Raw genomic sequence first — 27010 nt, 5'->3', positions numbered from 1 at the left:
ATGCAGCCAGGGCTATCTATACACTTTTTATTTTAAGCCCACCATGCCTTGCAGATTCTTAATCACGTGAGATTAAATGTAGAATTGCAGTCACCGGTGGCTGTGTAGGATAAACATGTTACCTTCTTATTAGTAGTTACCATCTTGATCTACTGTTGGCAAAATGTTTTTAATACAGGTTTTATGCCTTGCTGGTCTTGTCATGCAGCTCTGCACACTAAGTTGCAGATAAGACTGCTGTGATTCTTTTTTTTTCTTGATCTCTTCTTTCAGGATTCTGGCATTTGTAGAGTCTGCCAGTGTTTCCAACTGCATAACCACCACAGCTTTCCCAGGATCACTGAGGAAAAGGCCAAGGGGCCTGTTTGTTCTCTCTTCCTCACTTTGGCAAGAAATGCTGTAGTTTAGCCACTTTCCCTGGGAACTGGATGTCATTGTAGTTGGCTGGTTGTGACTGACACATTTTGGCCCCGAACCAGGAATCATGGGTGGAGCCAGCAGCCAAACACACTCAAAGTTAGGGGTTTTTGTAAAAGATGGAGCTTGACTGCACTGGAGACCTTCCTTCTCCTCCTTGTCCATGGCAGCGGTATGTCCCTGTTAGATATCAAGCCTGCCAGGACGCCTTACTGATGTGACCACTGGCTCATACTTCCCTGCCTCTCCCCTTCAGAGAGCTGTCTTAGAGTTTGGTGATGCAGGTTTATAATGTTGCAGCTTCTTGGGAGGATAGGAAAAGCAGATTGTTCATTTGTATGGTGTTCCCCCTGCAAGGAAGCAATCATGCTGTGTTGAACTCCTGAGGCTGTTGCATCAAGAGCATGGAGGGGGGGAACCAACACCTTAATTACTGCAACATCCCTAAGTCATAATTCTCCCTACAAAAATAGTCTGCCACTATCCATTATTGCTCTCAGCTGGTCTTGCTGTGTTTGTAGTGTCTCTTTAGCTTAATTGTCTAAATGGAAATGTGTAACTGACTGAATCTTTTAATCAATTAAAGCAAGTGTGGGGACTGAGGCTTTCTGACACTGTATTGTAGCACCAGGCAAACCTGATTTGATTATGTTTTCTGGCTGAGTATCTCAAGCCCAATGAATTATTGTGGAGAGATGGAACAGCTAAATAAGATTTAAATTAATAGGGTTTATTATTTTTGCATCTGAGGAGGAGGCAAACCAGAGTGAAATATTCTGTAAAGAAATCGGTTCTTGTTTCTTCTTCTGTAACTTTATGATGTTTATACCTGTACTTGAACACATCAGCATTAGCTTGTACAGTAGGCAACAGCGAAGTTCTGTTCACACAGTCTAAATAAGTGTGTGGCCAAAAGCCAGTGATCACAGTAAGCCCTGCAAAATGAAGAGATTAAAAATTCAAAATCTCTCATAGGAGAGGTACTTAATAAGGTCATTAAAAAATTAAGAAGAAAATATAGATTAAAACAAAAGCTTCTTCTCATTAAGTAACTTGACTCCAGAGGCTAAATTCTTCAGGGAAATGTGAAATATTATGATATCAAAGGAGTTCACACTGCAGGTTTGTAGAACTTGGAACCTGAGCCTGAAAGCTCAGAGAGTCTCCTTGCATCTACAGCCACCAGTCCTTGTTCTGCTAAGTTAATACTCTTCTTCTCTCAGTGTTTCAAGTTGGTTATTTTTTGTTTACAGAATTAATATATTGTGACCCATGTTCATTGTTTCCTTCAGATTTAATTCTTCACCGGTTTGTTGACCTTTGGGCCTGTCTGTCTTCCAGGAGCTCTTGAAATAACCATATAAATGGGGTGGGGGGCAGGACATCATAAAATATACCTAGTTCATGCCCTGTCAATGTTTTTTTAAAAAAAAAAAAAAGTCTTGGTGCCTTTATCTGCTGCTCTGCCAGCACTGTAATAATGTGAGGCATTTCTAGGAGAAAATGTTGATGTGGTCCATCAGGTGAGATGGGAGCAGACCGTGGTGACTGTCTTGGCTGGGTGCATATGTGCCAGCTCGCAGGAGCATTGGCACTTTGCTGAGGTGCTGGCAGTGCTGTTGGTGCTTGAAGTTTACACAGGATGGGGTTGCATCAGTTGCTCGGTACTGTGCAAAAGGGTGTGGTGCTCAGGGTGGCTCTCATTATTAGTTAGACACTATTTTGCCAAGTCAGGCACAGAAGTGTCAGGGTAAGGTTGCTGTAAATGCACTTAGTCCCCAAAGTAGTATCTGCCGTGTGAGGATTCCCAGCGTACGCTGTGCAGCGGGTAGTATTTTTGTTTCTGTTACGCAAAAGGCTTATGATAGGAAGAAGTACTGTGCCAGCAACTTACTGGGATTGAAATCTGTGCTTTTCATCTTATAGCAGTGTGCATTTTCCTGGTCTTGGACTTGCTGAATGCTTCTGTAGTTGTCATTATTAGTTTACATATTTATGGCATCAGTAGTGAAAATAAGCAGACTATTGGCTGTGAAATGCTCACACGTGTCTTGATACTTACTGCAGGTGGTTGGTGACTTGGTACCCACTTACAGTAAGGAGTAACGTGATGGAGTGATTATCAGCTTTGAAAGCAGATTTGTACATCTTGACATTCAGGTTAGTTTTGAAATAGTCTTTGAGACTGCTGAGTGTGGTTCTGCTGGAAAGGAATGAAATATGTTGACACAAGCACAGGGCAGACTTCTGGGAGGTGCTCAGCATTGCCCGCCTTTCTAGAAACTGTGCTTTTAAAGAAAGTGAGCATTTCTTAGAGTTGGGATGTAGTTTTTCAGCATGGAGCATCCTCCATCCTTAAGATTTCAGAAGTGTGAGTTAGAATAATAGAATCATTTAGGTTGGAGGAGACCTTTAAGATCATTGAGTCCAACAGTAAACCTAATGCTGCCAAGTTCACCACTAACCATGTCCCTAAGTGCCGCATCTACGTGTCTTTTAAATACCTCCAGGGATGGTGACTCCACTACTTCCCTGGGCAGCCTGACAACCCTTTCAGTGACGAAATTTTTCCTATTTTCCTAATATCCAATTTAAGCCTCTCCTGGCACAACTTGAGGCCATTTCCACTTGTCCTGTCACTTGTTACCTGGGAAAAGGGGCCAACACCCACCTTGCTACAACCTCTTTTCAGGTAGTTGTAGAGAGCAATAAGGTTTCCCCTCAGCCTCCTTTTCTCCAGGCTAAACAACCCTAGTTCCCTCAGCCGGTCCTCATAGGTCTTGCTCTCTAGACCCTTCACCAGCTTTGCCCTTCTTTGGACGTGCTCCAGCACCTCAATGTCTTTCTTGTAGTGAGGGGCCCAAAACTGAACACAGTATTTGATGTGTGGCCTCATCAGGGCTGAGTACTAGTGCCAGTACCAGAAGTGGGTTCTTCTAAAAATCTTCTGAAGTTCAGTCCCCTCTCTGTTCAGAGGAACTGGCAAAACTAACCTAAAGTCCTCACTATTGGTACTATCATGAGTTGCTGCCAGGTGTGGTATATGACCAAATAATCTTATAAGGAGAAGACTAAATTTATTCTGATGGAACAGCTGATTTGAAAAACCTTAGGGAGTTAGTGAGCTGCAATGCACTCCTAGTGAAAATGTAGAAGTTACAGGTTGATTTGTTTTGTTTAATCTAAAATTCATCAATTCATGTTGGGCCTTTCACCTGTTTCTGAAAAATCTTTTTATTTAAGTTGATTTTAAAATATGAAAAAAGTCCAAATTTTCTTTTGAAAATACTGAATATTTTGTCATTTTAAAAATGAGAGTTTTCTTTGGATGTTAAGATAGCCAAACATTTGACTTCGGCCTTATTCCCCTGATTTTTTTTTCTTCATTAAAATGGTTTAAATATATCAGCGTTTAGGAATAATTCCATGCCTTTTTAAAAGCTTTTTTCTCTTCCTGAATTTATTTGTAACAAAACATTATTTTTCTCATTCCTACAGCTAACAAAAGATTGCTTAGAGCAACATGAGAAATAGTTGTCTGTTATTTAACAGGAAATTTGTATAGAAACATTGTGTTCCTCCTCAGACAGCAGTCTAGATAGGGATTTTTTAATTGTTGTTCCTATCAAAACTTCTCTTTCTTTTTCTTTTTTGAAGTGAGGGTCATCTGGTTTTGTAGAAAGTAAATCTGAGAGACTTGAAGTCTTTACTTTGTCCCCGCCACAAGGCATTTTGCAGTCAAATGCGAGTTATGACTATGTAGTACCATTGACGTGATGATCTTTTTAATTGCACTTTGTCCTCCCTGAGTTTGCATCTCCAGCCAGGTTGGTTCTACCTCAGATATGGTAAGCCTGCCTCTTGAGCCATCATTCAACTCTTGGGAGCTGCTAAATAGTACCAGTTCAGGACACAACCCTGCAGATGCCTTTTGGATAGATCTAGTGTCCTACTGAACCAGTGATAACTGATCAGTTTTCTACCCTGATTTGTGCTGTCTTACAAAACAGTGCTGCTTACAGAGCATTTCTTTGGGCAGATTATGAGAATATTGGGTAAGATGGTGTCAAAAGCTCAACCTCTTCTCCTTTCCTTTTGCCTACAAGGACCACCTACAAGGTGGTCTTGGCATGGAAGGTTCTCAGCGGGTTCATGTTGGCTGCTACTTATCTCAGTGCTGTGTTCTGGGGCTCACAAACACTTATTTAATCCAGTATGTCCTGAAGAACTGGAAGTTAAGAGGGGCTGGTATAGAAATCTTTGGCTCCTGCTAAAGTGGCCATTGCATTTGCACTTTTCTGGTATGTTTTAAATCACTTTTACATGCTACTCACAAACTTTCAGCTTATTACTAGTGACTGATACTGTCAGCCAATTCATCCAACATGTTCTAGGGTGAGTTTAACCATCCTAGTTGAAAAAGTTTTGTTTAGATTAAATATCTCTAACCTGTCCTCTTTCTTGTCCAATTTGTGCTCTTCCCATCGCCATCAGGAGAAAGCAGAAGAAAAGGTGCAAACAGGTTTCTTGTCATCATGGAGAAACATTAAACATTGTTTGTTTGTGCATTGGACAAGCTTTTTTCTTGGTCTTCCCCTTACTCCTCACATTGTTATAAGGAAAGTTGTTCTTGTTAGCCCTTTTTGTATGTCCTTTGCTAGTTGCATCTGATTTTTTTTTTTTTTTTTTTGCCTTGACCTTTCCCATTATGACCCTGTATTCTTGTGCTCTTCCTTTTATTTTCAGCTGGAGGATTGCAAAGTTGCAGAAGTGCCTGTGATTCTGCCAGACTGGTTTCTTGTTACACTTCATATCTTTGCTTTTTATTGCTGCAGTTTGCACTTCTGCCTTAATAAGGTTTAAAAAACCTGCCAGTTCTCCTGAACATCTTTGCCCTTAAACTATTCTCCTCTGGGCTCTCACCTGCTGGTTCTCAGGATTCACTGAAGTGTGCTTCTTGAACTCTCTTGTTTTTATTCTGCTCTTTCCCTGCTGTCCCTTCCTGGGAACCATGTGCTCTGTCCTTTCATGATCACTGCCACCAGTGTTTCCTCACCTTCATGTTCCCCACCAGGCATCAACATCAATCAGTTGATCACTGGAGTAAATGATACTTTATACCTGTGCTGCGTTTTCCCTCAAAGTTTCTTGAAAGACTTCATAATACTAAGCATTGCTCACAGAAGAGAGTGAAAAGCGGATTTATTAAAATAATACATAAGGGCTCAGGGAGGGAGATGCACTGCCCCACTGAAGCATACACCTACTTCACAGAGGTTTGATTGACTGCCAGGGACACTTTGGTAATGCTGGCAAGTAATACTGGTAGATCAAAGGTCTGATGAAAATGCAAATAAGGCTGGATTGGAGGCAGTCTTGTTAGCCAGGGGAGAGTGGGAGTGAACTGGGACCTCCCCATCATGTTTTGTGCAGTCTTGCATTGCTCTGTGGTGGTGGGGTGCTGTGGCAGTGATGGCTTGTCTCTGAAGTATCAAATCAAACCTGTTTCACACCTGGAATCTCTAATAAAATAAGGGTTTTCTGATGTGTGTGGCTTTGGGTGAGATTTTTTTTTGCTTGTGTTATTGCGGGAAGGGAAGGAATACTATGCACAATTACCTGCTCAAGACTTGAGTAGCTGGTGAGGTGGATGATGTGGAGGGTCACAGAGCCTGCAGGGGAATGGGAAGGTGATAGTGAAATTCTGTCTGTGCCAGGGACTGTGAAAAAATCTCATCAGCCACAAGACATTACTTTTTTCCCCTGTATTTGAAGAGAAACTGCTTTTTGCCAAATAAGCTGCTTTGTAGACATGACCTGGTATGTTTATTAAACAGTTAGAATGTGTTAAAAATTCAAGCACTGTTAGACACTAATAGCTGTCCAGCATGCATCAAGAGCCTATTGATTTTCTGCCAACTTGCCCTATTAAATATACAAGCTACAAGTTATGTAGTTAAACATGTAAGAGTTTTACAAATGCCTTTTATAGTTGGCATTCAGAAAACTTTCCATGTTGGCAGATAGAAGAAAAAAAAAAGGGAAATTCAAAAAGCAAAGCTGTTTTAGCTTAAAGGATCTTTGAGATGGTAAAGTAGTTTGAGAAGAGCATTTGAATCTTTGCTCTTGAAGTGGATGAAGAAATGTTTGGGCCAACGGGCTGTTTTTATTGATGCTGGCTCTAGAATTTGTGTGTTTTAGCACTGTCAAAGTGTGGAGCTGCAGGTCTTTCTCACTTGGAGAAGTCAGTGGGAGTCTTTCGATTGTCTTCAGTAAGCACTGGACCAGTCACTTCATTCTGAGAAAGTGCTTCCGTCTGTCTTTTCTCCTTTAGTTAAATACTGGGCATCATGTCTTAATGCCCATGTAGCTGGGAGGCAGAATACAGCAGATAACTTCACAGCATCTCCGTGGCTGACTTCCAGGGATGATGGAGAGTGGTAGAGGAAACAGAGATCAGCTGGTCAGAAAACAGAGTTTCAGGAGTATATATTGCTTGATCTTGTTTTCTTGTCCAGAGCTATGTTAATACAGTAGTGGTATTTTGAAAGACACTGCAAAATATGCTACTCTTCTATTAATAAATTATTCTATCAACTGCAGTAGAATTGGTAGGGGAAAAGTGGAAGAACTTTTGTAGCATATTTTGGAAAAAAGCAGGAGAAGATGGAGAGAGAACAAGGAGGTGAAAACACAGAAATTTGTTGATTTTCTTAGGCTGATACTTAAAGGCTGAATTATCCCTGTTCGATACCAGTCTAAGTGCAGTAATGTTAGTGGGAAATTCCTCTCACCAGGGAGAGGTCTGTGCCCTTGTACAGGCTCTCTCTGGGTTGTGTTTGTCCAGGTGCAAGCATGATGGGTGCCATGCCAGTTGCTTATAATATTTCATTTGCTAGTCAGGATGCATTTTTTTCCAGGTGACTTACAATGGCTTTGTAACCTCCTCTCGTGCTAGTAAAATAGGGAATGGAGAGAAACTCCATATATCTTCCAGGTGCTTGGGTGGATTTGTCTGGGTAGGCTTTTTCCATTTTTGAAGAAAATGATATATGGATACAGTGGTCCTTTCCGGGTAGGCAAGGTTGGGTTCCTAACCCAATGTGATACCAGCTGTCCCTCAGATGGAAGATCAGTGGTTTTTATCCTGCAGTCTGCCTGACTTGGAGAAGTTAACTTTTTATTTTTATTTTTTGCATTTGGGTTTCAGTAATGCGGTAGCTAGCAGATCTCAGAAGTGATGAGAAGTCCCTATTGAGTAAATCTGGGAGATTAACCAGATCCACCAGCAATGCATCTCCAGCATACTGCAGACTTCCTAGTCTCTTCATATAGTTTGAAGTGGTCTGCCCTCAGCTGTCTTGTTACTATAGCATTACACAAAGATTGGGTTAGAAACAAATCCTGTCCTTCTCAGGGTACCAGTTGGTACCTTCTCAGTGGAACTAAAAATGTCTTGGGGCCCTCCTTTTCTAACGCTTTGTGCAGCTGTGGTCAGAAGAGGAGGTAGAACCAGATTTCCTTTCTTTAGAGGTCTTTCTGGCTGCAGAACATCATTTTAGCTTATAAACGTTTTACCTGTGACTCAAAATAGGTATGTTAAGTTGAATATAAACTGCAGGGTCCATTGTTCCTTCTGGGGAGACCAGAGCCTGGAAGCAGAGGGGTATGAGAACGGTGTTCAAAGATGACATCTGAAAGTTGTCAGAAGCAGGATATCACTGAGAATTTCTTGTTGCTTTTAATATTATTAAACAATGCCAAAGTCCCCAGGGCGACAGATGGGTTATTCCATGTATGTTACAAACAATAGTGAATAACTGTCTCTTTTTCCTTCAGACATCATACAAATCCAGTGGGCACAGAGTGGCGATGGAAGATGGACCAACCTGAAATGATCTTGCAGGAGGCTATTGAGAACCATCAGAATATGATCAAGCAGTTCAAAGGTAACTTCTCCCACTTCTTCCCCATTAATGATGCTTTTGGAAGATAACCAGCAGTAGCATCTTCAAAGCATAGATGAAAACGTTCTGGTCATCTGTGAAATGCTGGGAAGGAGGCATGAGATTTATAATATCAGAAAGATGGGTAAGTGAGAAGAAACTTTTGTGGTGCACACTGTTTTCTGAGATGTTCTGCCTTGATTTTGACATTAGAACATGAGTCAGCCATTGGGTATCTACCATTGCCGTGAGGGAGTAGAGTGGAGTTTCCTGTTGTGCATCTTGGTAGTTGTCATCCTTTTCCTCGGTTTGCACGGAGGCTTCCACAGTGGTTAAAGCTGGCCTGGATGATGAGGAATCTTGATTCTTATGTAAAAATGAGGGCAGGTAGAAGGCAAAAGGAAACAACCTCTAACCTGCGGGAAATACACTGCTGAGCCTTAATCCCCTGGGAGCTTTTATGTTAGCTCTGAAACTTCTAGATCGCATTTTTCTCATTAAAGAGTGAGCAGTAGCATTCGGGGGATTATTATTTTCAGGAATTATTCAGTACATCTGTTTGTGACTGAAGCTGCAGTTACACAGCACCTCTGAAAAGTACCATATTTTGCTTCCTATAGGAACTCTTTATGAGTTCTTTATTTATTCATTATGTATCTATATCTATCTCTATATATAGATGGTTGGGGTTTTTTTTTCCCAAATGTGATAAACTTGTTTACTCTGCCAAGGTCTGCTTTGTGTGCTAGGAGGGCTGGCCAGCTTGGCAGGACAAGTCTAGGACTCTGCTCTTCCTAACTGACAGCGGAGGCTCTGTGAGCAGCAGGAGTGGAATGAAGCATCCATAAAATGTGCAAGATGAGCCTTAGTCTTGGCTGTCATTTTGGGAGCCCGTTTGTTTATGTTGGCCGTGCACAGAAGGAACCCGATGGATTAAAAATGTGACAGGCAAAAAACCCCTTCTGTCAGCAGAGCAGAGTTGCTCTGTCTCATTCACTGGAGTTATATAATACGCAGAAAAATAACTCAAGTTATGGCCTCATGAGCTTTATTTTCATCAAGTGGCTGGTTTGAATCATCTTGCACTCTCAGACTAGCAGCTCCAGGGAAGCCAGTTCCCTAGGAGCTCCTGTGCTGAACTGGATAGGGAGCAGCCAGACTAACCAGACCTGGCTGCACTCTGCCTGTTGCACACATGTGGTCCGGTGGACTGGATCACAGCTCTAGAGCTCGTCCAGGGGAAAGCAGTGAAGGTGCTATAGTGGCATAGGGAAAAATGATGTTTATTTGGTAGGGGAAGGTTTCCTTGGGGAAGTAGTAGTGAGATGAGAGGAGTCAGTGGAGGAGGTGGTTGGTGTCATTAGTGCACCTTCCTTCAGATAAGCAAAGCACAGCTGTCGGTGCTTGAGGCAGGGCAGTCTGTAAGGAAGTGCAGGTCTCATTCCCTAGCCTTGGTGTTCCTTTTGCACTGCAGCCACGTGGGCAGTGTGGGGAGAGTGCTGAGTTAAGGCAGGATGCCTGCAGCAGTGCTGCCTGGCTGGCTGGGCCAGAGCTGGTGCAGGGTTTCATGTCTGCCTGTTAACACAGCTGGTGGGATGCAGTACCAGCACAGCAGGAGTTTGGGTACAGGTGGTTTGCATGAGTGAAGAGCATGTAGGGTGTCAAATATTGTCTGGAAGGTTGTGACAGCCATAGAAGACTGTTACAGCTATAAACAAGAGTATGCATGTTTAATGCTTAAGGCACTGAGCACTTCTCAAACTCTGCTCTTTTATTCAGTCTATTCTGGATAGCCAGACTCTTAGATGAGTTGAAATGTGGCTGGGCATGCTGAAAGGATTGTGATCAATAGCTTGAGGTCAGTTTGGTGGCTGATAACAAGCAGGGTACTTCAGGGGTTGATCCAGGAACCTATGTTGTACAACATCTCCATCAACAGATGGTGGGGGTGATGATACCGAATACACCCTCAGCAACTTCGCAGGTGATACTAATTTAGGGAGGGTGGCAGGCACACTTGGTGGCATAGCTTTACTTCAGTGGGACCTTGAGAAACATGATTATTGGGCCAATAGATGCACGTGGAGTTCAGCAAGAAGTGGAACATTCTCTGTGAGAGTGTTATAACCCCACGTTGGTCCATGCTGGGAGACCCACCTGCCATGGTAGAACAAGGGACAAAAGACTTGGGTTTCTGCTTGGGAGTTCAAGTTAGACATCAAAATAAACTTGTTCAGCCAAGGTGGTGCCCAGAGAGGTAGGGGACCCTTCAACCTTGGAGGCTTTCAAGTCTTTTAAGTAAAGCCATTATCACCCTGGTCCAGTGTTGGCAATTGTCCTCTCTGAGCAGGAGGCTGGACTAGAGACCCGCAGGAGCCCCTTGTAACCAGGAGTTCTGTGACTTTTGTTATGATTGTGAAAATTGAAAGTCTTAAACAATAACAACCCTCCTTCTTTTTATGAGGCAGGACTTGACTCAAAATAAGTCATTTATGTTTGCTTAGGAAGAAACCACATGTTGTTTAAAGTGATGACTATATTTGCATGCAGTTGCTTATGGTATTGAGGGTATACTTGTGAAGGCAGGAATTGCCCTCAAGCTGTGCAGTACTGGTGCAGTGTGATGGAAATGTTGCCTCTGTGTGGCAGAAATGTGTGTTGTTTGCACTAAAGAAAGGTGAAAAGCAAAAGTTATTTTGCAGATGCGCGAAAGCCCTACCTTCTTCTGAATGCTGAGTGCAGGAATCTGTTCAAACCCAACTTCAGACTAAGGAATAATCCTCTTCTTCCCTCACTACTCCCTGGTGTCTACCCAAAAAGGGTTGGAGAGAGGGAAAGATTATAGATAGACTTGGCAGCATCTGAAAATATTCCCAAAGTGACGAGGCGCCTGTAAGGACATCCCAGTTGTCTCTTTTTGGAGCTTATTTTCCATTAAACAAATTCATAAATATTCCCTGAAACTTGCATGTGCATCCTCAGCACAGTTACCCTTGACCTGGAACTGCGAAAGGAGAAAGACCACAAAAAAAAAAAGGCTCTGGACTAGAACTGTGCTGCAAAGTGGAAAAAGAACAGATGTGTTACTTTTTCAGAGTGATAGATGGCAACATGCTTCCTGTCTTGGGAGTCTAAAAGCAAAAGGATTATTAAGGAGAAGAAAGAATCAGTAAGAAAAACCCAGTAGCTCGTTGTTACATTTTGTGAATTTTACATTGTTGCTTCCCTGAGGTGCAAATGAAAATATTGTTAGAGTAGAATCAGTGAAAGCAAAATTGATTTGAAACACTGTGCAGTAAGCTGAAGCCAGGGAGAGTTAAAAGATGCGCAGTGTCTTACAGGAGGAAAGTCTCATGTGTGCCCTGTCAGAGCTGTCCTCTGTCCAGGTTGGAAGTGCCTCAGGCAGAAAACATGCCTGTCTACTTCCAGCAAACTTAGCAGCACTCCACAAATGGTAGGTCAGATTTTGTTATGACTGATTTTAAAAGAAAAAAACCACCAAAACCCCACAAACCACCCCAAGGCTTGAGCAGTGAGATGGACTAGATTGCTCTGTTGAAGAGGGAGGACAGGTTGCATCTGGGCTCTGCAGCACTGGCTGGGCAGCCACAGGGACTCCAGAGGAGTTTTTAGCAGGGTGCTGTGCACATCTGCCGAGACGTTTGAACACCAAGCCCCAAAGTATAGCAGACCAGACTATTTGGGCTACTGGAGGAGAAAAGCATGGGGAAAATGTCTTAGCTAGAGAGCCTTCAAAGGTCTTGAATGTCTGGTAATGCTGCTCAGATAATACCCGAAGCTATTTGAATAAATTGGTGCTCTTTCTAGTACCAGTACTACAGCTTTGCATTCAGGTACACACATACAGACATCTCCATGCACCAAAGGAAATGGTGAGCTAACCTGATGCTTTAACAACTCCACACATTGCAGTAAAAATGAGATCTTTGAAGGAACAGAAAAATTCTTGGGGACCCTCTATCCTATAGGATATCATGGAGGATAACCCTCTATCCTGTAAGAGTCCCTATGCATGCTTTTAGAGATATGTCATCTTCTCTTTTATTGTTGCCATAGTTTGTACTGTTTTTGAAGACTGTAGATGTTGGTTAATGTCACATAATTCTCTCTTAGAGTAACTGATGGAGAGACATCTTACTGAGAGGGAGCTAAGGTGGGAAGGTGTGAAGTAGTTTATTTGATGGATACATTTTTGAGGTAGTGACTAGTAAATCTCTGTGCCCTTGCGAAGGGCACACACAAAATGGAAACATAATTCAAAAATAGGAAAGTGGGAGTCTCGGCTAATACAGCTCTGGTTCAACTTGGTGGAAAAATGAAAAAATAAATGAAAATGTATGACCTGAACTAGGAGATCCTAAGACTACCTGTGTGTCTTGCTGTAAGAGTGGATAAAACAGGTTCCTTGTCTCCCCAGTGACCCAGGCATTTATGATGACTGGTGTACACGTACTTGCAGAGGGGTACCCAAAGTCAACAACCAGCCTCTCTAGGGTGATGTGCCAGATGATGCTTTTCTTTCCCAAATTGCACCAGTAGGAGAGCAGCTGAAATCAGTTTTTCAAAGGAGATTTGCTGATCAAAGGAGGCTTTGAGATCTGAGCTCGGCAGGAGCCAAAAGCTGTATGCCACTGCCTCTTGCAGAGGCTTCTCAAGTTCCTACGGGTCCAAGCTCCTGCACCTGTATTGGACCGTATTGCTATATGAAATCTGCCCAGGCTCTGACTTTGCTGGAGTTTATTTACTGAAGACAGAAGGAGGCTAATCTACAGGAGCAGAGGTTGAGTGCTGTAGCAGTATGGCAGCCAAAAGTGCAGGAGAGTTCATGTGCTCCCTGGAATACCCACTAATCCTGTTTAGTTTATCCCTGTCTAGCTTGTGATTTATATGGTCAAATGATTGCATACAAAACCTCTACCCTCCTCTGGAGTGTATTTACTATATGCCAGATTTGCTGTAAACTGTTTTGAGGAAGTTACTCTCAAACTTTACGTGATGTTGGAATTTTTTTCTGTCTGCTTTTAAAGCTGGCACAGTAATTATCGTAGTCCAATGGGAAGATGCTGAGAGAGAGAAATTAATTAGTTCCAAAAATTACTTACAGTAGCTTTAGGAATATGAAAGTTAGTCCTTTAATCTCAGTGTGTGGTTGAGATGCTTCTTTCTTTTCAAATAAAGTTCTCATTTAGTACTGTCAAGTTTCTGCAGAATAACCATTAGTCCTGTCGCTTATTCAGGACTGAGCCTGGCTGGTTTAAAATGCACTAAGCTTTGCTCTGATCGCAAACCAGCTTTTCTATGTGAGGCTGAAGTAATATCCATGAACACTTTTTATCTTGGCTTTGCAGCATAGCATGTAATTTTCTGTACTGCTTGAGCTCCAGCATCTAGGCAAGGAGAGGTGAGCTGAGGACCTGGTTTCAAATTCAAGTCTTTGTTTTTTTGAAAACAGACCAACCCCCAATCTAAAACTGCAGATATTATTTGAGTACATCAAGGCACGTCAAGGAAATGTCAAGTGACATATTTGGAACAAAAGCTTGTTTGTAGTCAGATGATTCCATATGGGGTCCTGAGCACTTGGTCAGATGCGGATGGGCTGGAGGAGTATTTGCCTCTCCTCTGCCCTCCCGTGGGTATAATAGATATGACTTAGATTGGTTAAACCTGCAGCTAGCATTTTCACGTGGACGCTACAGTTGAGCTCCTTGTGTTTTCCTCTTCGTTCTGAAATGTCTTGCTTTTCAGGACTGTGTCATGTGTTGGGTTTTCTTTTTGAACGCATCATCTGTGGAGCTGCATTTCATGTGGTTTCCAATATGGATTCAGACCTGGTTGTTGGTGCTCTGCTTGGTGAAGTGTACCCAGCTCCTCTGGGGAGCTGGTCTTCATGGGGCTGGGAGACCACAGGGGGTCAGCAGCAGAGACAGACATAACCTGGTTTTCTTTTTTAAGATGCCTACTTGAAGTGGCATTAAACTAGCTCTTGTGTTTCTGTCTCAGCATTTGGGCAGCATCACTGAGGTCTTAGCAATGGAAAGCTTGACTCAAATGTTACTAGAAAACTACTTGCAGTAGTGAACAGGGCACACAAAGCCCCAAGCTCCGTGTGTCTGGGCATATGCTGTTTTGTGGGTTCCTGCAGAGTTGGCTCAATGGGTACTGGCTGTGTCCTGGTGTCCCCTCTGGTTCAGGAGGGCTGCAGCTGGTTTTGCTCAGTCTTCCTTGTGCCGGGGTGTATTTTAGATATGGATGCATGGTTTGGGAGGGGGTTGGGTTGATTTAAGCCTGTCTTCCCTCTTTTTGCAGGTGTGTCAGGAGTAAAAGCAGATCGCTTTGAGGAAGCAATGACAGTAAAGCACTGTGCACTGTCACTAGTGGGAGAGCCTATCATGTACCCGGAGATCAACCAATTTGTGAAGCTCCTGCACCAGCACAGCATCTCTAGTTTCCTGGTTACAAATGCACAGTTCCCAGATGAGATTAGGTAAGAGCTGGACAAAATATCTCCCTACTAAAACATTTGAGTGCTGACCTGTGTTTTAATTCCATTTTATCGCTCATCAGAGTCAGGTCTGCATGAGCACTGACAAGAAGCCAACTCAGCATCTATTTGATTTTAACCTTAATCTCCCCATGCTCTTTCTCATCTCTTTTTCTGCCCCAGTTTGATTTTCTTTTCTATATCTATTAAAGTGTGATTACTTCTGAAAGTGAAGAGAATGTAATATAGTACCTCCTGGAGGTGTGAGGGTGTCGTGGTTTAACCCCAGCCAGCAACTAAGCACCACGCAGCCGCTTACTCACTTCCCCCCCACCCAGTGGGATGGGGGAGAAAATCGGGAAAAGAAGTAAAACTCGTGGGTTGAGATAAGAACGGTTTAATAGAACAGAAAAGAAGAAACTAATAATGATAACACTAATGAAATGACAACAGTAGTAATAAAAGGATTGGAATGTACAAATGATGCGCAGGGCAATTGCTCACCACCCGCCAAGCGACACCCAGCCAGTCCCTGAGCGGCAATTCCCTGCCCCCCCTTCCCAGTTCCTAAACTAGATGGGACATCACATGTTATGGAATACACTGTTGGCCAGTTTGGGTCAGGTGCCCTGGCTGGGCATGAGAAGCTGAAAAATCCTTGACTGTAGTCTAAACACTACTGAGCAACAACTGAAAACATCAGTGTTATCAACATTCTTCACATACTGAACTCAAAACATAGCACTGTACCAGCTACTAGGAAGACAGTTAACTCTATCCCAGCTGAAACCAGGACAGAGGGAAGGAGAACAGTGAGTGAGCTGCGTTTTGTGCTTGGGGACATGGATAACTGTTGTGTTTCCAACAGCTAGAGCAGGAGACCCAACTCATAAATTGCCTTTTTGGTCTGTGTGCTTCTCTTGCAGTCTGATCTTTGTTCTAACTCCATAAAGACCAGCCGTAATGGCTCAAACCAAAGATCTATACAGCTCAGCATCTCCAGCAGGACCCAGAGTGCAGGATAAGAAAAGGTGAAAAGCACATACTCATCTGCAAAAGTGGGATCAGTAGTTTTTAACCTCCCTCTCAGAGGGACTTGAGCTAAATGTTCAAAACTTTTTAATGAACTCTGATGAAAGAGTCTTTACAAGTGCAAAGAATCCCTGTTTCTGATGTTCCTGGGCATCCAGGCTGCCTTTAATGAAATCCGAAGCCACGTAGCAAGGAAATGCAGCACGTGGTGCAAGCTGCAAGGTGGTTGGGAACTCGTCAGAATACCGTCAGCTAATAATGCTGACGAAGTCCAACCCTGGAGTTAGCGCGTTAGCGGAGCTGTATGCAGGGTGGTTTTGGTATGTCACTCAGCTTGTCATTTCAGCTCAGTGCCTCTCCGTGTTAGCACTCTGTGGTAGAGCTTCCTTTTCACTTCCTTCTCATGGTCTGAATACAGCAGTGAGGGAGGAGGGCATGCAATTTTTGAGTGAGTAATTATACACTACAAAGGCATTCCAAATGATTGAAAAATTGTGTAATCAAGTTACTTTAAGTCATGTATTATGTGCCTGATAGACAGAAATTGCTCTTTCCTAAAGATAGCGTTTTAAAAAGAGAGCACACACTATATTTTGAAGCTGCATTTCTTATGATCTGCTGAATGTTTTTTAAAAAGAAACAAAAAAGAAAGTGATAAAATGCTAGTCTTGCTGTCTTAAAAATTGCAACTGATCTTTGGCTCATCAAAGCAAATGATTTGCTTAATGTGGGAACTGAAGTATGCACCAAGCTCACTTTTCTGTGAGCTGACAGTAGAGGGGAGCTATAGTCTAAAAGTTAGTCCTAAAATAGGCAGCATGACCTCTGGCATCCAGCACGCAAATGGGGAGCGTGGCCTGGGGTGTTTGCTTGGGTTTAGGAGAGGGGCCCGCTGGCTCTGCAGACCCCCTGGCTGGGTCTCCAGCATGGTGCTGCCTGGGCCTTCCTCTCTCCTCTCCTCTCCTCTCCACCTCCTCTTGTATTTGGACTGCAGCTTCATCTGCCTCCAGGTGCACACATGTTTTCATAAAGTGAAGGAGGTTTTATAGCACGTGAGCTCCTGTTGAACAGTTACCTGGCTCTTGTCCTCATCTTCCTCTTGTTTCTGATTAGTGACTGTGAACATGAACCATTGTGTGTGTGTTTGCATTTATGAGCATCAGTAATAATAATAATATGCTTATTATTGCTCATAAGCAAATGCTCATTTTTGTTATATTGTTGTTACTGTTCTTTGAATCGTTGACTAGGCTGTGTCCTATTGGGCTTGTGAAACCACCTCATGGCTGGTGGCCTGAAGTCAATTTATTGCTCTTGAGTTCAGCTATGCTACTTGGTTATGATTTCTGCCCAAGTTCATATGTGGTAGATGCTGTGAATTTGATCTCCTGGATGTGATCTCAGCTGTCTAAGCTAGCTTGGAAATTACAACCAAAAATTAAGGAAGAACATTGGAAAATCCATTCTAGTACCACGCAACTAAATTTCCTGTTAATTATGAAATGTAGCTGTGTTCTGGGAACATTAGTTTGTGCTCTGCTTCTCCCTGGTCCTGGCTGGACCTATGACTGCCCTTTCTTCTTGTTCCACTTCGTCAGAGCACATGCATGAGGTTGTCCTGGCTCCAGTCCCAGCCATGGCAGAGCCCTGTGGACCACTCTGTTTTGGAACAATGTGGGGCAGCAATACTGCCCTGAGATCTCTTCTAATTCCTTAATTTTCTCCACTATAACAGTGAGTCTGGCTCTTGCCTGTCCTTAGGATTGATATCCTCAGAGAAGAGAAGATTTTTTTCTCAGCTCGTGTTTCGAAAAACACTCGCTCCATTTTCAGTGGGGCCTCTTTTAATTAGGCAAATCTGGTGTTAAGTAAAGAAAAGAGTATTTTGGCTATGTTCTTCGAAACTGAATACTTCAATCGACTTGTGCTTAGAACATTTGGTCATTTTTGGAGATTGTGGCTTTGGGCTGCCAGTCCAGACAAGCTTGTTTACAAAACTTTTTTTTTTTTTAACCTAAAATGTTACATTTGTTCTGGGCTATTTCATTCTTCTGTCTAAATATATACAGAGAGAATATGGTTAGATAGGTCGTTTGAGTGTCCATGTTAAGTGGATTTTTCTGCATGCTAAGAGCTCTGTTTGGTCTCATTCTGGACGGTTCTTGTCACTCTGTCACCTTTTGGGGAAGGCAGGGCTTTGGTGTACTTTTAGGTGGCACTGTTTGGCAGCTGAACAGTAGTTTCTAATTTCTTCTCATCTTCTATAAAGAACCAAATCAAGCTGGGACTATAGCCTGCTCATTAACAGACTTCACAAAAAATGCTTGCAAAACGTTGTCCTAAAACTGTTAAGAGCTGAAGAGTTACGTGGTGCAGTTGGGATGCTGTCATTTCATCCTGGAGACACTGGGGTGGAAGATGCCATGAGAGGTGGATATGTGTTATACTCACTGGCTTTATCAGTTTTGTCTGTGACAAGGGAGCTCGTTTTAGGTTGTTTCTCTTAATGCTCTTCATTATCCCTTTGCTAGTGGACTGCAGGTTGCTGCTTCTCCTTTATACCCTTGGGGTTTATGGAAGGGATTAGACTCAACCCAGGCTCTTCACACAGCAGAGGAGGTTTAATCTTTTTAGAAGTTACTGCTGTTGGGCTCACAGATGCTGTGCTCACTGGCATTATGTGACCAGAAAGACTATGCTGCAGGATTTATATGAAATAAAAGCCTTGGAAGTGGAAGGAGAACAGGTTGGGGGATTGTGCTTGGTTTTATTTTCTAAACAGCTTTGATTTCCCTTCAAAAAATTATATGATTGATGATGCCAGCTGCAGGTCAGGTAAGTTCAACGTGTCCAGCAGTAGAAACTGGGTGAATTATGGCTGTATTTCTATTGAATGGGATTATTTTTCCGTGGGCCAGGACAAATAGAACTTTGGGAAGGGGCTGAGCTTTATGGTTTTTAACCGTAGGGGCTGTGGTGAGAAGCAGAGCCTTTCAGTGCCTCGCATGAACCCCTGGCAGCCTGCTTTGGGAAGCCTTTCTGAATGTTACAGCTACACTGGAGTGAAATATGTTCCAGTTCAGTGAGGAAAAGATAATTAAAATGTCAGCCAAGGCCTCTGTATGTGGCGTTCTTAGCTTTGGGTGTATTATTTGTTTAAAGTAGGTTGTAACGTCTTGCTATTAAGATAATGGTCACTTGGCAGAGATGAACTGCTGGACTTTGATCATTTTCCCTGTAAATACTGTATAGTTCAAGTCGCTACTGGACCAGCAGAGCAGCTTGTTTGGAGATACTGTGTTTTATGTGTGCTTTGGTAGGAAAACACAAATTCAGCTAGTAGTAATGTCTGAAAACAATTCCCTTTTATTTCCAAGGAACCTTGGGCCAGTAACGCAGCTGTATGTCAGCGTGGATGCCAGCACCAAAGAGAGCCTGAAGAGAATTGATCGACCCCTCTTCAAGGATTTCTGGCAGAGGTTTCTAGACAGTTTAAAAGCCTTGTCTGAAAAGGTACCCGGTTAAGAATGTATTTTTAAATATTTTTTTCTTCTTTCTGCACCTTACCTACTCAGGACAAAAGTAGAAGATTTGAGAGGCTTAAGATGGACTGTGGAGTGGCTTCTGGATGTGTTGGGAGCATATTTACGTGTTTTGTACATTAAGGTGTATAAAGTCCAGCAAGTTTGATCAGTTTTCCATGTGGAGAGAAATTTAATGACAAAAGGAGAGCAGAAATGTGTGTCAAATGGGACAGTAAACTCTGCTGTGAATGTTAAGAGACACATGAGAGATTAAGAGATTACAAAATAATAGATGATTTCCTAATGAGGCCTTTACACTGAAAGCAGGCTGTGGAAGGAAAACTGGAAATTCAGGGAAGCCTAGGAAGAATCATAAATTCCCATGTGGCTCTTAGCACTGGTTCTCAAAGGTTCTCTTGAAGCTATAGAACATAAAGGACATTATGTGTGTGCTGGAGTTTACTAGCTCTAGTTGCCCTCCTGCTACATAGAAATCTGCTTATTTCTAGAAGATTTACCTAAAACAGTAGATCTGAGCATAATAGCAAGGGTGATCCTTTATACCGTCAGTGGTTTGTAGTAATTTGTGTGTGTCTGAGACAGCTGAACAATGACCTGAAGGCCTGTGGGATCACGTCTGCTGCTGCCAGCTCAGAACTTAGTCTACCATGTAGGTTTTTGTTGTAATTAATGAAGCACTCGTGGTCCCAGCATCACATGAATTAATAAGAATAGTGCTTCATGAGCACGTCTTCCCTCTCTTGTTTACTGATACTGTGCTCTGATGGAAGCAAGTACTTCTGTTTACTGATTTGGCAGAAGTTGACGTGTTACCTGCTGAGATAAACAGACAAGAGAGGCTGTTTCATTTGAATAATGAGGTTTTCTGCCTTCTGAGATGACAAAGTTGGACCATTTTCTGCCAATGTACTTACATTAGTAGATCTGGGAGACTCGGTGTAATTGAGCAACACTTTCTTCTGCAAAGGTATGTAAGTAGCTTGATCGAGCTGTTTGCGTGCAAGTGTGCAGGCTGATCTTGTTAAGCAAAATCTCAGGCCAAACTCTGAGCTTACTGGAATGAGGTACAAACTTACTAAGCTCTCTGTGTGAGTAGAGGAGGCTGTGGAAAGAAGGGGAGCTAAAATATTGAAGGCAAAAATATTGAAAAAGTCTTTTGGGAACTTACTTTTGCCCATCATTTCTTCCATTCTGCCTCTCCTGACCCTGGATAGATAGGGTTCATTCATTGCTGTGTGTTGTCAGAAATTTCCTTGCAAAGAATTGAAGGTGAAAGTATTGGCAAGTTTGTCCATACAGCTAAAAATACTCTGGTCAAGGTGAAGAGGAGAGGAAAAAGAAGCTCAGCTAGCAGGTGCATTTTCTCCTCAAAGCAACTGCACTTTGAAGGGTCCTTGAAACACTGATAATGCAAGAGCCAATTAATAGTTGCTCCAGTTGGTAATACACTGTTCTGCCAGCCCCTGCTCAACTGCATATTGCATCATCGCACATGGGGGACAGCAAGAAGTCTTGGGAAGCTGCTGTTTGTTAGGTTTTTCTTAATGTTATACATGGTTCTGGTACCCCAAAATTATCTTGAACTGCTTCTAGGCAGAAGGACCTTTCTGTTTTCCTCCTGAGCGCATCACTTGGTGTTCACGTGTGATGTTAAGCACCGTTCTGTAGGACTGTGATGAATGAAAGACGGTGAAAGCTAATGTATCTGCTGATCGTTGAGAAATACAGCTCCTATTTCAGAATAGGTGGGGAAGTGCTGATGCATTGTGTTGGGTAAGTGATGCTAATATATCTGGAAACAAAATAAAAGTCCCATATTTTCACATGGCCTGACAAACCATCCAGGCTTGTTCAATTCTCCTGAGACTGACACAAGCCGGCATTGCAGCTGATATGAGTCACTGCTAATAAGAATCATGGATAGGTTTGATCTATGCACATTTAAAACACAAGTTGTACCTTGCTGTGCTTGCCATTGTGCTGTTTGGCAAGTGCTGTTCCTGCACAGTTATCCTGCTGGCTGTTCCCGGGGCCCTGTGCTTGATACTGCAGGGATGGGTAGTTACAGAGACAGGTCCTGCTGCAAAGTGTTGATAATCCAGACAGACCAGTGGGAGAAAGGAGGAGGAGAGGACACAGTCCTAGGTAAGAAAGGAGTGAAGATGTCCTCCCTGGCTGTTCTCTTTCCTGCCACCAAAAAACAGGCTGATTCTTGTTAAAACGGAAATGGAAGGGCCTGGGCAAAGAGTTGGGTTTCAAATCTGTTGCCTTAATGAGGTAGTTACACTGATAATGGATTTCATTATTTTAACTGAAGTTCTCCACAAAGTTCCTGAGCCCTTAATAAAGGAGTGAATTTAATAATGAATACTTCCCAGTATGATTTGACAGCATCATACAGCGTGTTGGTGATTAGTTGCTACAGCATTTTCAAAGGAAGTTCAGGAATAAAAGATAAAAATCTTTTGTGATACTTCTTCCTGCAGCAAACAGCAAGAAACCCCCTCTTTGTCCACTACTATTTGGAGCAAGTTTTATTCTTTCTAGAGTGATTCTCATTGAGATGATTTTTGTGTTAAATTTTCTATGCTGAAAATGTTTTTTGAGAGAGGAGTTTATGTTAAACAGCAGGTAGGCTCCCAGAAGGCTCCATTTGTTTCTTGTCATGTGTCTTCTGCCCTCCAAATTAAATTGAGAGGAAGAAGAAAGACATTAACATGTGCAATTTAGAATGTGCCCTTTCCAAACGTCATGTTTGAAAAGTCTTGTAGTCTCGTTCTCTGACAGCCTTGAGTTCATAAGAACGGTTGAGAGGTGACTTGACTTGATAGACAAGCGCTTGGAGCAAGTGCTAAGGATGTGGATCCTTATTCTTGTAAGGATGAGAAATCTCTGTTCTAGTGGTTGAAAGGTATTTCTTCCAGCCACTGCTGCTTCATAGTGCCATATCCAAATGAGAAATGAGGTACAGATTAATAATGAGGGTCCAGAAGCTCAGGAGGGAAGAGGTGGATTTTCCATCTCTTGAAGTTTTATGATCAAGTTGATGCTTTTTCCAAAAATACCATTAACTAAACGTGTGCTGTCTGAGCAAGAAAATAAGAAACTGGTGTTCTGTGAGCTCTCATCCACCAGCAGTCAGACTTGTGATCTATTTGCGTTTTGACTTTGTGCTCCGTTTCCCTCTGTTATTAGACCAGATTCTGTAGGTTGAGAAACTTTGAAAACTGTTGTTCTTGGTGTTGTCATCCATAAATCACCAAGTGTTTTCCCAAGTGACAGGGATGTTGACTGAGACAAATGGGAATCCCCCACAGAGTTGCTGATAAATGAAGTGGGGATGCAGTGACCCAGTATGGCAAAAGTGCTTACAGATTTCTACCCGAGCACTTTGAAAATAACTGGAGAAAAGAAGCTGATGGACGTACCAGCAGAACATGCCCTGTTTGTGGTTTTAACATTACATTGCAACATCTCCGAGCATGTTTTTTTCCACCTGTTGAGAGAGTAAGACAACTCTTGAAAGCAAGTGGCTGCTGGTCCATGGATGTTCATGGGCTTGATGAGCACTGGGAAAAAGGTCCCTGGTGTTGCTCATGTGCTCTGAGGAGCACTCTTCCAACCTTGACGTGGTGTCACCTCTTCTGTCTGTATCTTCTTGACTTAATGATAAATCCTGTCCAATCTGCTCGATACGCTGTACCTTATAGTACTTGCTGTGCTGCCAGACACCAAGTAGGCATTGCTGAACTACTTTAACTTTCAGAGGACAGGTGCCAATGTTCTCTTAAACAGATTAGAGTCATGCACAAAGCAAACAGGGGGAAAAAACCCTTTAGGTTAATAGATGTTATGGCACTGCAGGAACTGATGATGAAGCAGAACCTTATCCTTCCTGTCCTTCCAGGAGGGTCACAAAAAGCAAAAGAAACAGCTTGTTGGCACTTTCTGGAGTTCAGTTAGACTTGTGTCTTTAGAAATCATACATGACTCTTGCTTTAGATCTCAGGTAAAACCTTGCCCTCAATCTTTTTCTGCTTCAAGAGAATTAAGATTTTGTAGAGAAACAGGGTCATGGCTCTGTGGGCAAGGTGTAGCAAATGTCTCCCCCCCCCTCCCCCCACTTTTTATTAAGAAAGGATGAAAAAGGGAAATTCTTAGCCCTACTTGTCCTAGGATATCATATTTGACAGTGCATGGATTTGGTGCCTGTGGCTATGTACTCCTTGCTGGAAAGTGCTAGAGATGGTTTGTCCAGAGAAAGGCATGAAATACAAAAACGTCTCCTATTACCATCTTCCAGGTCTGCATTTGCACGCTGCTTACAGGTAGTTTCTTTCATATTTCTGGATGATGAAGATGCCAGCCTGCATATTTAAATGTTTTCAGGCTTGCATCTGGTGCTGTTCACTTTAGTGGTTTTTTTTCCAATGTGATCCTTTCTTCAAAGTTACCCTTGGCTTCTATGTGATTACAAACATAGTGTAAATACATTGAGTTACATCTTAAGCACATTTTAGTGCTTATTATACAATATATGACAGTAACAATTGCTTTTATGAAAAGAGCACACTTGATTTGCATGGGGATTATTTATGTGGTTACTGGGGGAGGGGAACTGGTTTGTAGAGCATAGTCTGATGTTTCTGAGCTAAGTGACTTTTTAAGGAGAATTTAAATGTAAAATTTGCAACAGATGTTAGAATCAGCAATCAATTTTGCTGCTATAAATTTAGAAAAATTTGACTCTTCTGCACAGTAAATGCTTTCCACCAGCTGTGTGCTTGTTTTAATGGTTTTGCTAATGAGACTTCTGGTGTAAGCCTTTTGAAATGCAATATGAGTGTTACAAAGGTATGATGTTTAATACTAAGTTATTGTCTCTGAAATACATCATCTCCTTTCAGTTTAGCTTATAGCAAGCAGCAATCCAAATGAGGCTTTAGTGAGGTTCTTGGCTGCAGAGGGAGTGAAATCTTATTTCTTCTGCCTGTTCCAGTACCTCTTTGTTTGCTTGCAGGCAAGAAAAGGGGAAAAATGTTCATAAACACACTTCATAATCAAAATGACCTGTTATTCCAAGCTGCTGGTTGTTACTGCGTGTCTTATGAAGACAGGATAGTGAGGCTAGGGGGGAAGACAAAGTGCCTCTGGCCACCCAGTGAGCCTGAGGCAGAGGTGGGGGTAAAATCCATGTGGTCTTAGTCCTTGTCCAATGCTTTGTCTGTTATCACACATCAATCCCCTCCTCCTCATTACTGCCTGGTGCTTTGGAGTAGCCAAGTCTGTGGGCTATTTGCTTGCTGCTTGTTCTTGCCAGGGGAGTAGTTATGGCTGCAGAGAGGCTGCCCAGCTGCCACCCTCATTGTTGGTAGAAGGCACTTCTCCCCCTTCCCATGTCTTTGGGAGATGGGCACTGACCTATGAAATGTAAATGGGAGAAACAGAGGGCCCTCCTCCTCCTCTTCCAAGTTCACTCTTCTCTTTCGCTCCTTAACTAGCACACATTATATAGCTTGCCTAGCTTTTCTCCTACTTAACATTTAAGAAGCATTTGCTATTCTTACCATTTATTAAACATGATCTTTCTTTTGCCTTGAGCTCTTCCTAGAGGCTGCGTGAGAGATGCCAGACTTGGCTTTTAGAGAACTTGGTTCAAACCATTTTCTATTCCCCCTTCCTGCCCTTCTGTTATTTATTAACCCAATCACTATCAAAGCGCTGCTCTGTTGCCTGGGGCTTGGCTCTGGGAGCCAGAACTCCCAGCTACCCCAACAGGGTCTGTGGTCTTGGGGATGTCTTCTCACATTTTCATTCTCTAGTTGTGAAATAGAGCCGTAGTCTTCATGTAAAAGCACCCTGAGAAGACAGAGCATGTGTGTGTTTTTATGTGAACTCTTAAAAAGGAAAGAGCGAGCCTAAAATTCTGCTTGTGGCAACTAGGCAAAGGAAACTTGTATCTGCACTTTATTTTAAAACATGTTTTTATTTAAGCCTATAAAGTTGAAGTAATGGGGCCAAATGCCATAGATTGGGATTGTGCAGAGCATTGCATAATATTCCATTCTGCTAAATGCATTAGCTGTTGGATTTTTCTACTTGCTGACCGATTATCAATGGCGCTAGCATGATGATTCAGATAAGAAGCATTTATTGGGTTCATTGAATCCATTCATTTGACATTTCTGGAAAGATGAGTTGACAAAGCATCTGCAAGAGTGATCTATTTTCTCATTTTGGGTGGTGAGTGTATAGTTGAGGCGAAAACACTGCAAACAAGAAAATGGATTTTATGGGAGTGTGGTAACGGGTGTGTTGGTGCTCTTCTGAAGCAGAGGGAACATACTTATGGACTTGTGCAAGGCAAATAAAATCAGGAAGACTTACTGCTTTGGAGGGGGTGAGAAATCCTTTTGTAAGTGCTTAGCTATGATGGACTGAGTAGTGCAGGTATGTTCGGATGACAGAGGCTGGGCTGCTGGGTCCAGGCTTGCAGAATAGCTGGAGTGACACATGGACTTGGTGCCCCAGGGCTGTTCAGTGCTGCATGTCATCTGGTGGAGTGGGCTCTGGGAAGGCTCTCCGGTTTCAGGGTGAGATCAGTGTGCTTGGCTCAAACTGCTGCTGAAGGTGATTTGACCAAATTTAGTTGGTTTGGGACTGAAACAGCTGAGGAGCACTTGGTCTCTTCCCCTGGTTCTCCTTTAGGGGAGGATCCTGCAGCAGGTAGGTGGCAATAGAGCTCAGGGAATGGTCGTGTCTTCAGTGCTCTGCTTGTCAGTAATCTTCTTCCTCAGCTCCCATTTCACCTTCTTTGGGTTACCTGAGCGCCAGCAAGAGCTGAATCTGACCCTATACTTCGTCAGATCAACTTTTAGCAATAAACCAGCTCATGCAAAGAAGTGCTTTTTTCCTTGTTGCATGTAGATGTTTGTGCCTTGGCCTGGTTCCTTTGTATGGCTCTCTGCCCCTAAAAATCCAAAGTGAGCTGGTGGTGTGAGTTGGGTAACTGTAACTTTGGACACTTGCTGGTGGCTGTAAATGATAGCTGTGGTCAGTGAGGTGGTCTGTGACCTCCCAAACCATGTGCCCCACCGCATTTCCATAGCTGCTGAAGTAACCCATCTGGAGCCGTGTTGACTTGCAAGTTGTGTGCTTGAGAGCCAAGTCCTGCATTTTTTCCTTGGATGAAACTGCTGTTAGATTTGCCAATGTAAGAAATGCAGGAACTACAACACATGGATTCAGAGTCTCCTCTGAAGCTGCTAAATTGCTGGAGCATCTCTCATATAAATTTGTGGAGTTTATTGTCTTGTACGTACTTGAATACGGAAAGCTGGTAATTAGTAACAGTGACAAAAGGTCAAAGCAGACTGGCAAATCAAAGGTGATTTATTTTTCATTTTTTACACAATTAAGGCCTTTGTGACGGGTGAGCTTGGCTTCTGTCAAACTTGTTCAGCCATTTCTAAGTGCAATAGTCGGGTGCAATTATCGTGCTGACTAATTTGGGGATCTCCCTTTCTTGTTATCCCAGAAGAGCACTTGGCTGCTCATAAATCTGT

The 27010-nt window shown here is 42.7% G+C and overlaps 1 protein-coding gene across 1 annotated transcript in view; it reads left to right on the top strand.

The window, feature by feature from the left end:
- The window catches only part of LOC104843146 (S-adenosyl-L-methionine-dependent tRNA 4-demethylwyosine synthase-like), a 107917-nt gene that overhangs the window by 37078 nt on the left and 43829 nt on the right, over window positions 1-27010 (top strand). The window contains exons 10-12 of the mRNA XM_010585918.1: window positions 8257-8366; window positions 14694-14871; window positions 19278-19413. Of these exons, the coding sequence (XP_010584220.1) occupies window positions 8257-8366; window positions 14694-14871; window positions 19278-19413 (424 nt within the window). The remainder of the gene's footprint in view (window positions 1-8256; window positions 8367-14693; window positions 14872-19277; window positions 19414-27010) is intronic.

This window comes from Haliaeetus leucocephalus, unplaced genomic scaffold (genome assembly GCF_000737465.1).
Source record: "Haliaeetus leucocephalus isolate CR32 unplaced genomic scaffold, Haliaeetus_leucocephalus-4.0 Scaffold136, whole genome shotgun sequence".
NCBI classification, from domain to species: Eukaryota; Metazoa; Chordata; class Aves; order Accipitriformes; family Accipitridae; genus Haliaeetus; species Haliaeetus leucocephalus.
Note: the sequence above shows the minus strand (reverse complement) of the source record. Positions and strands in the feature narration are given on the sequence as shown.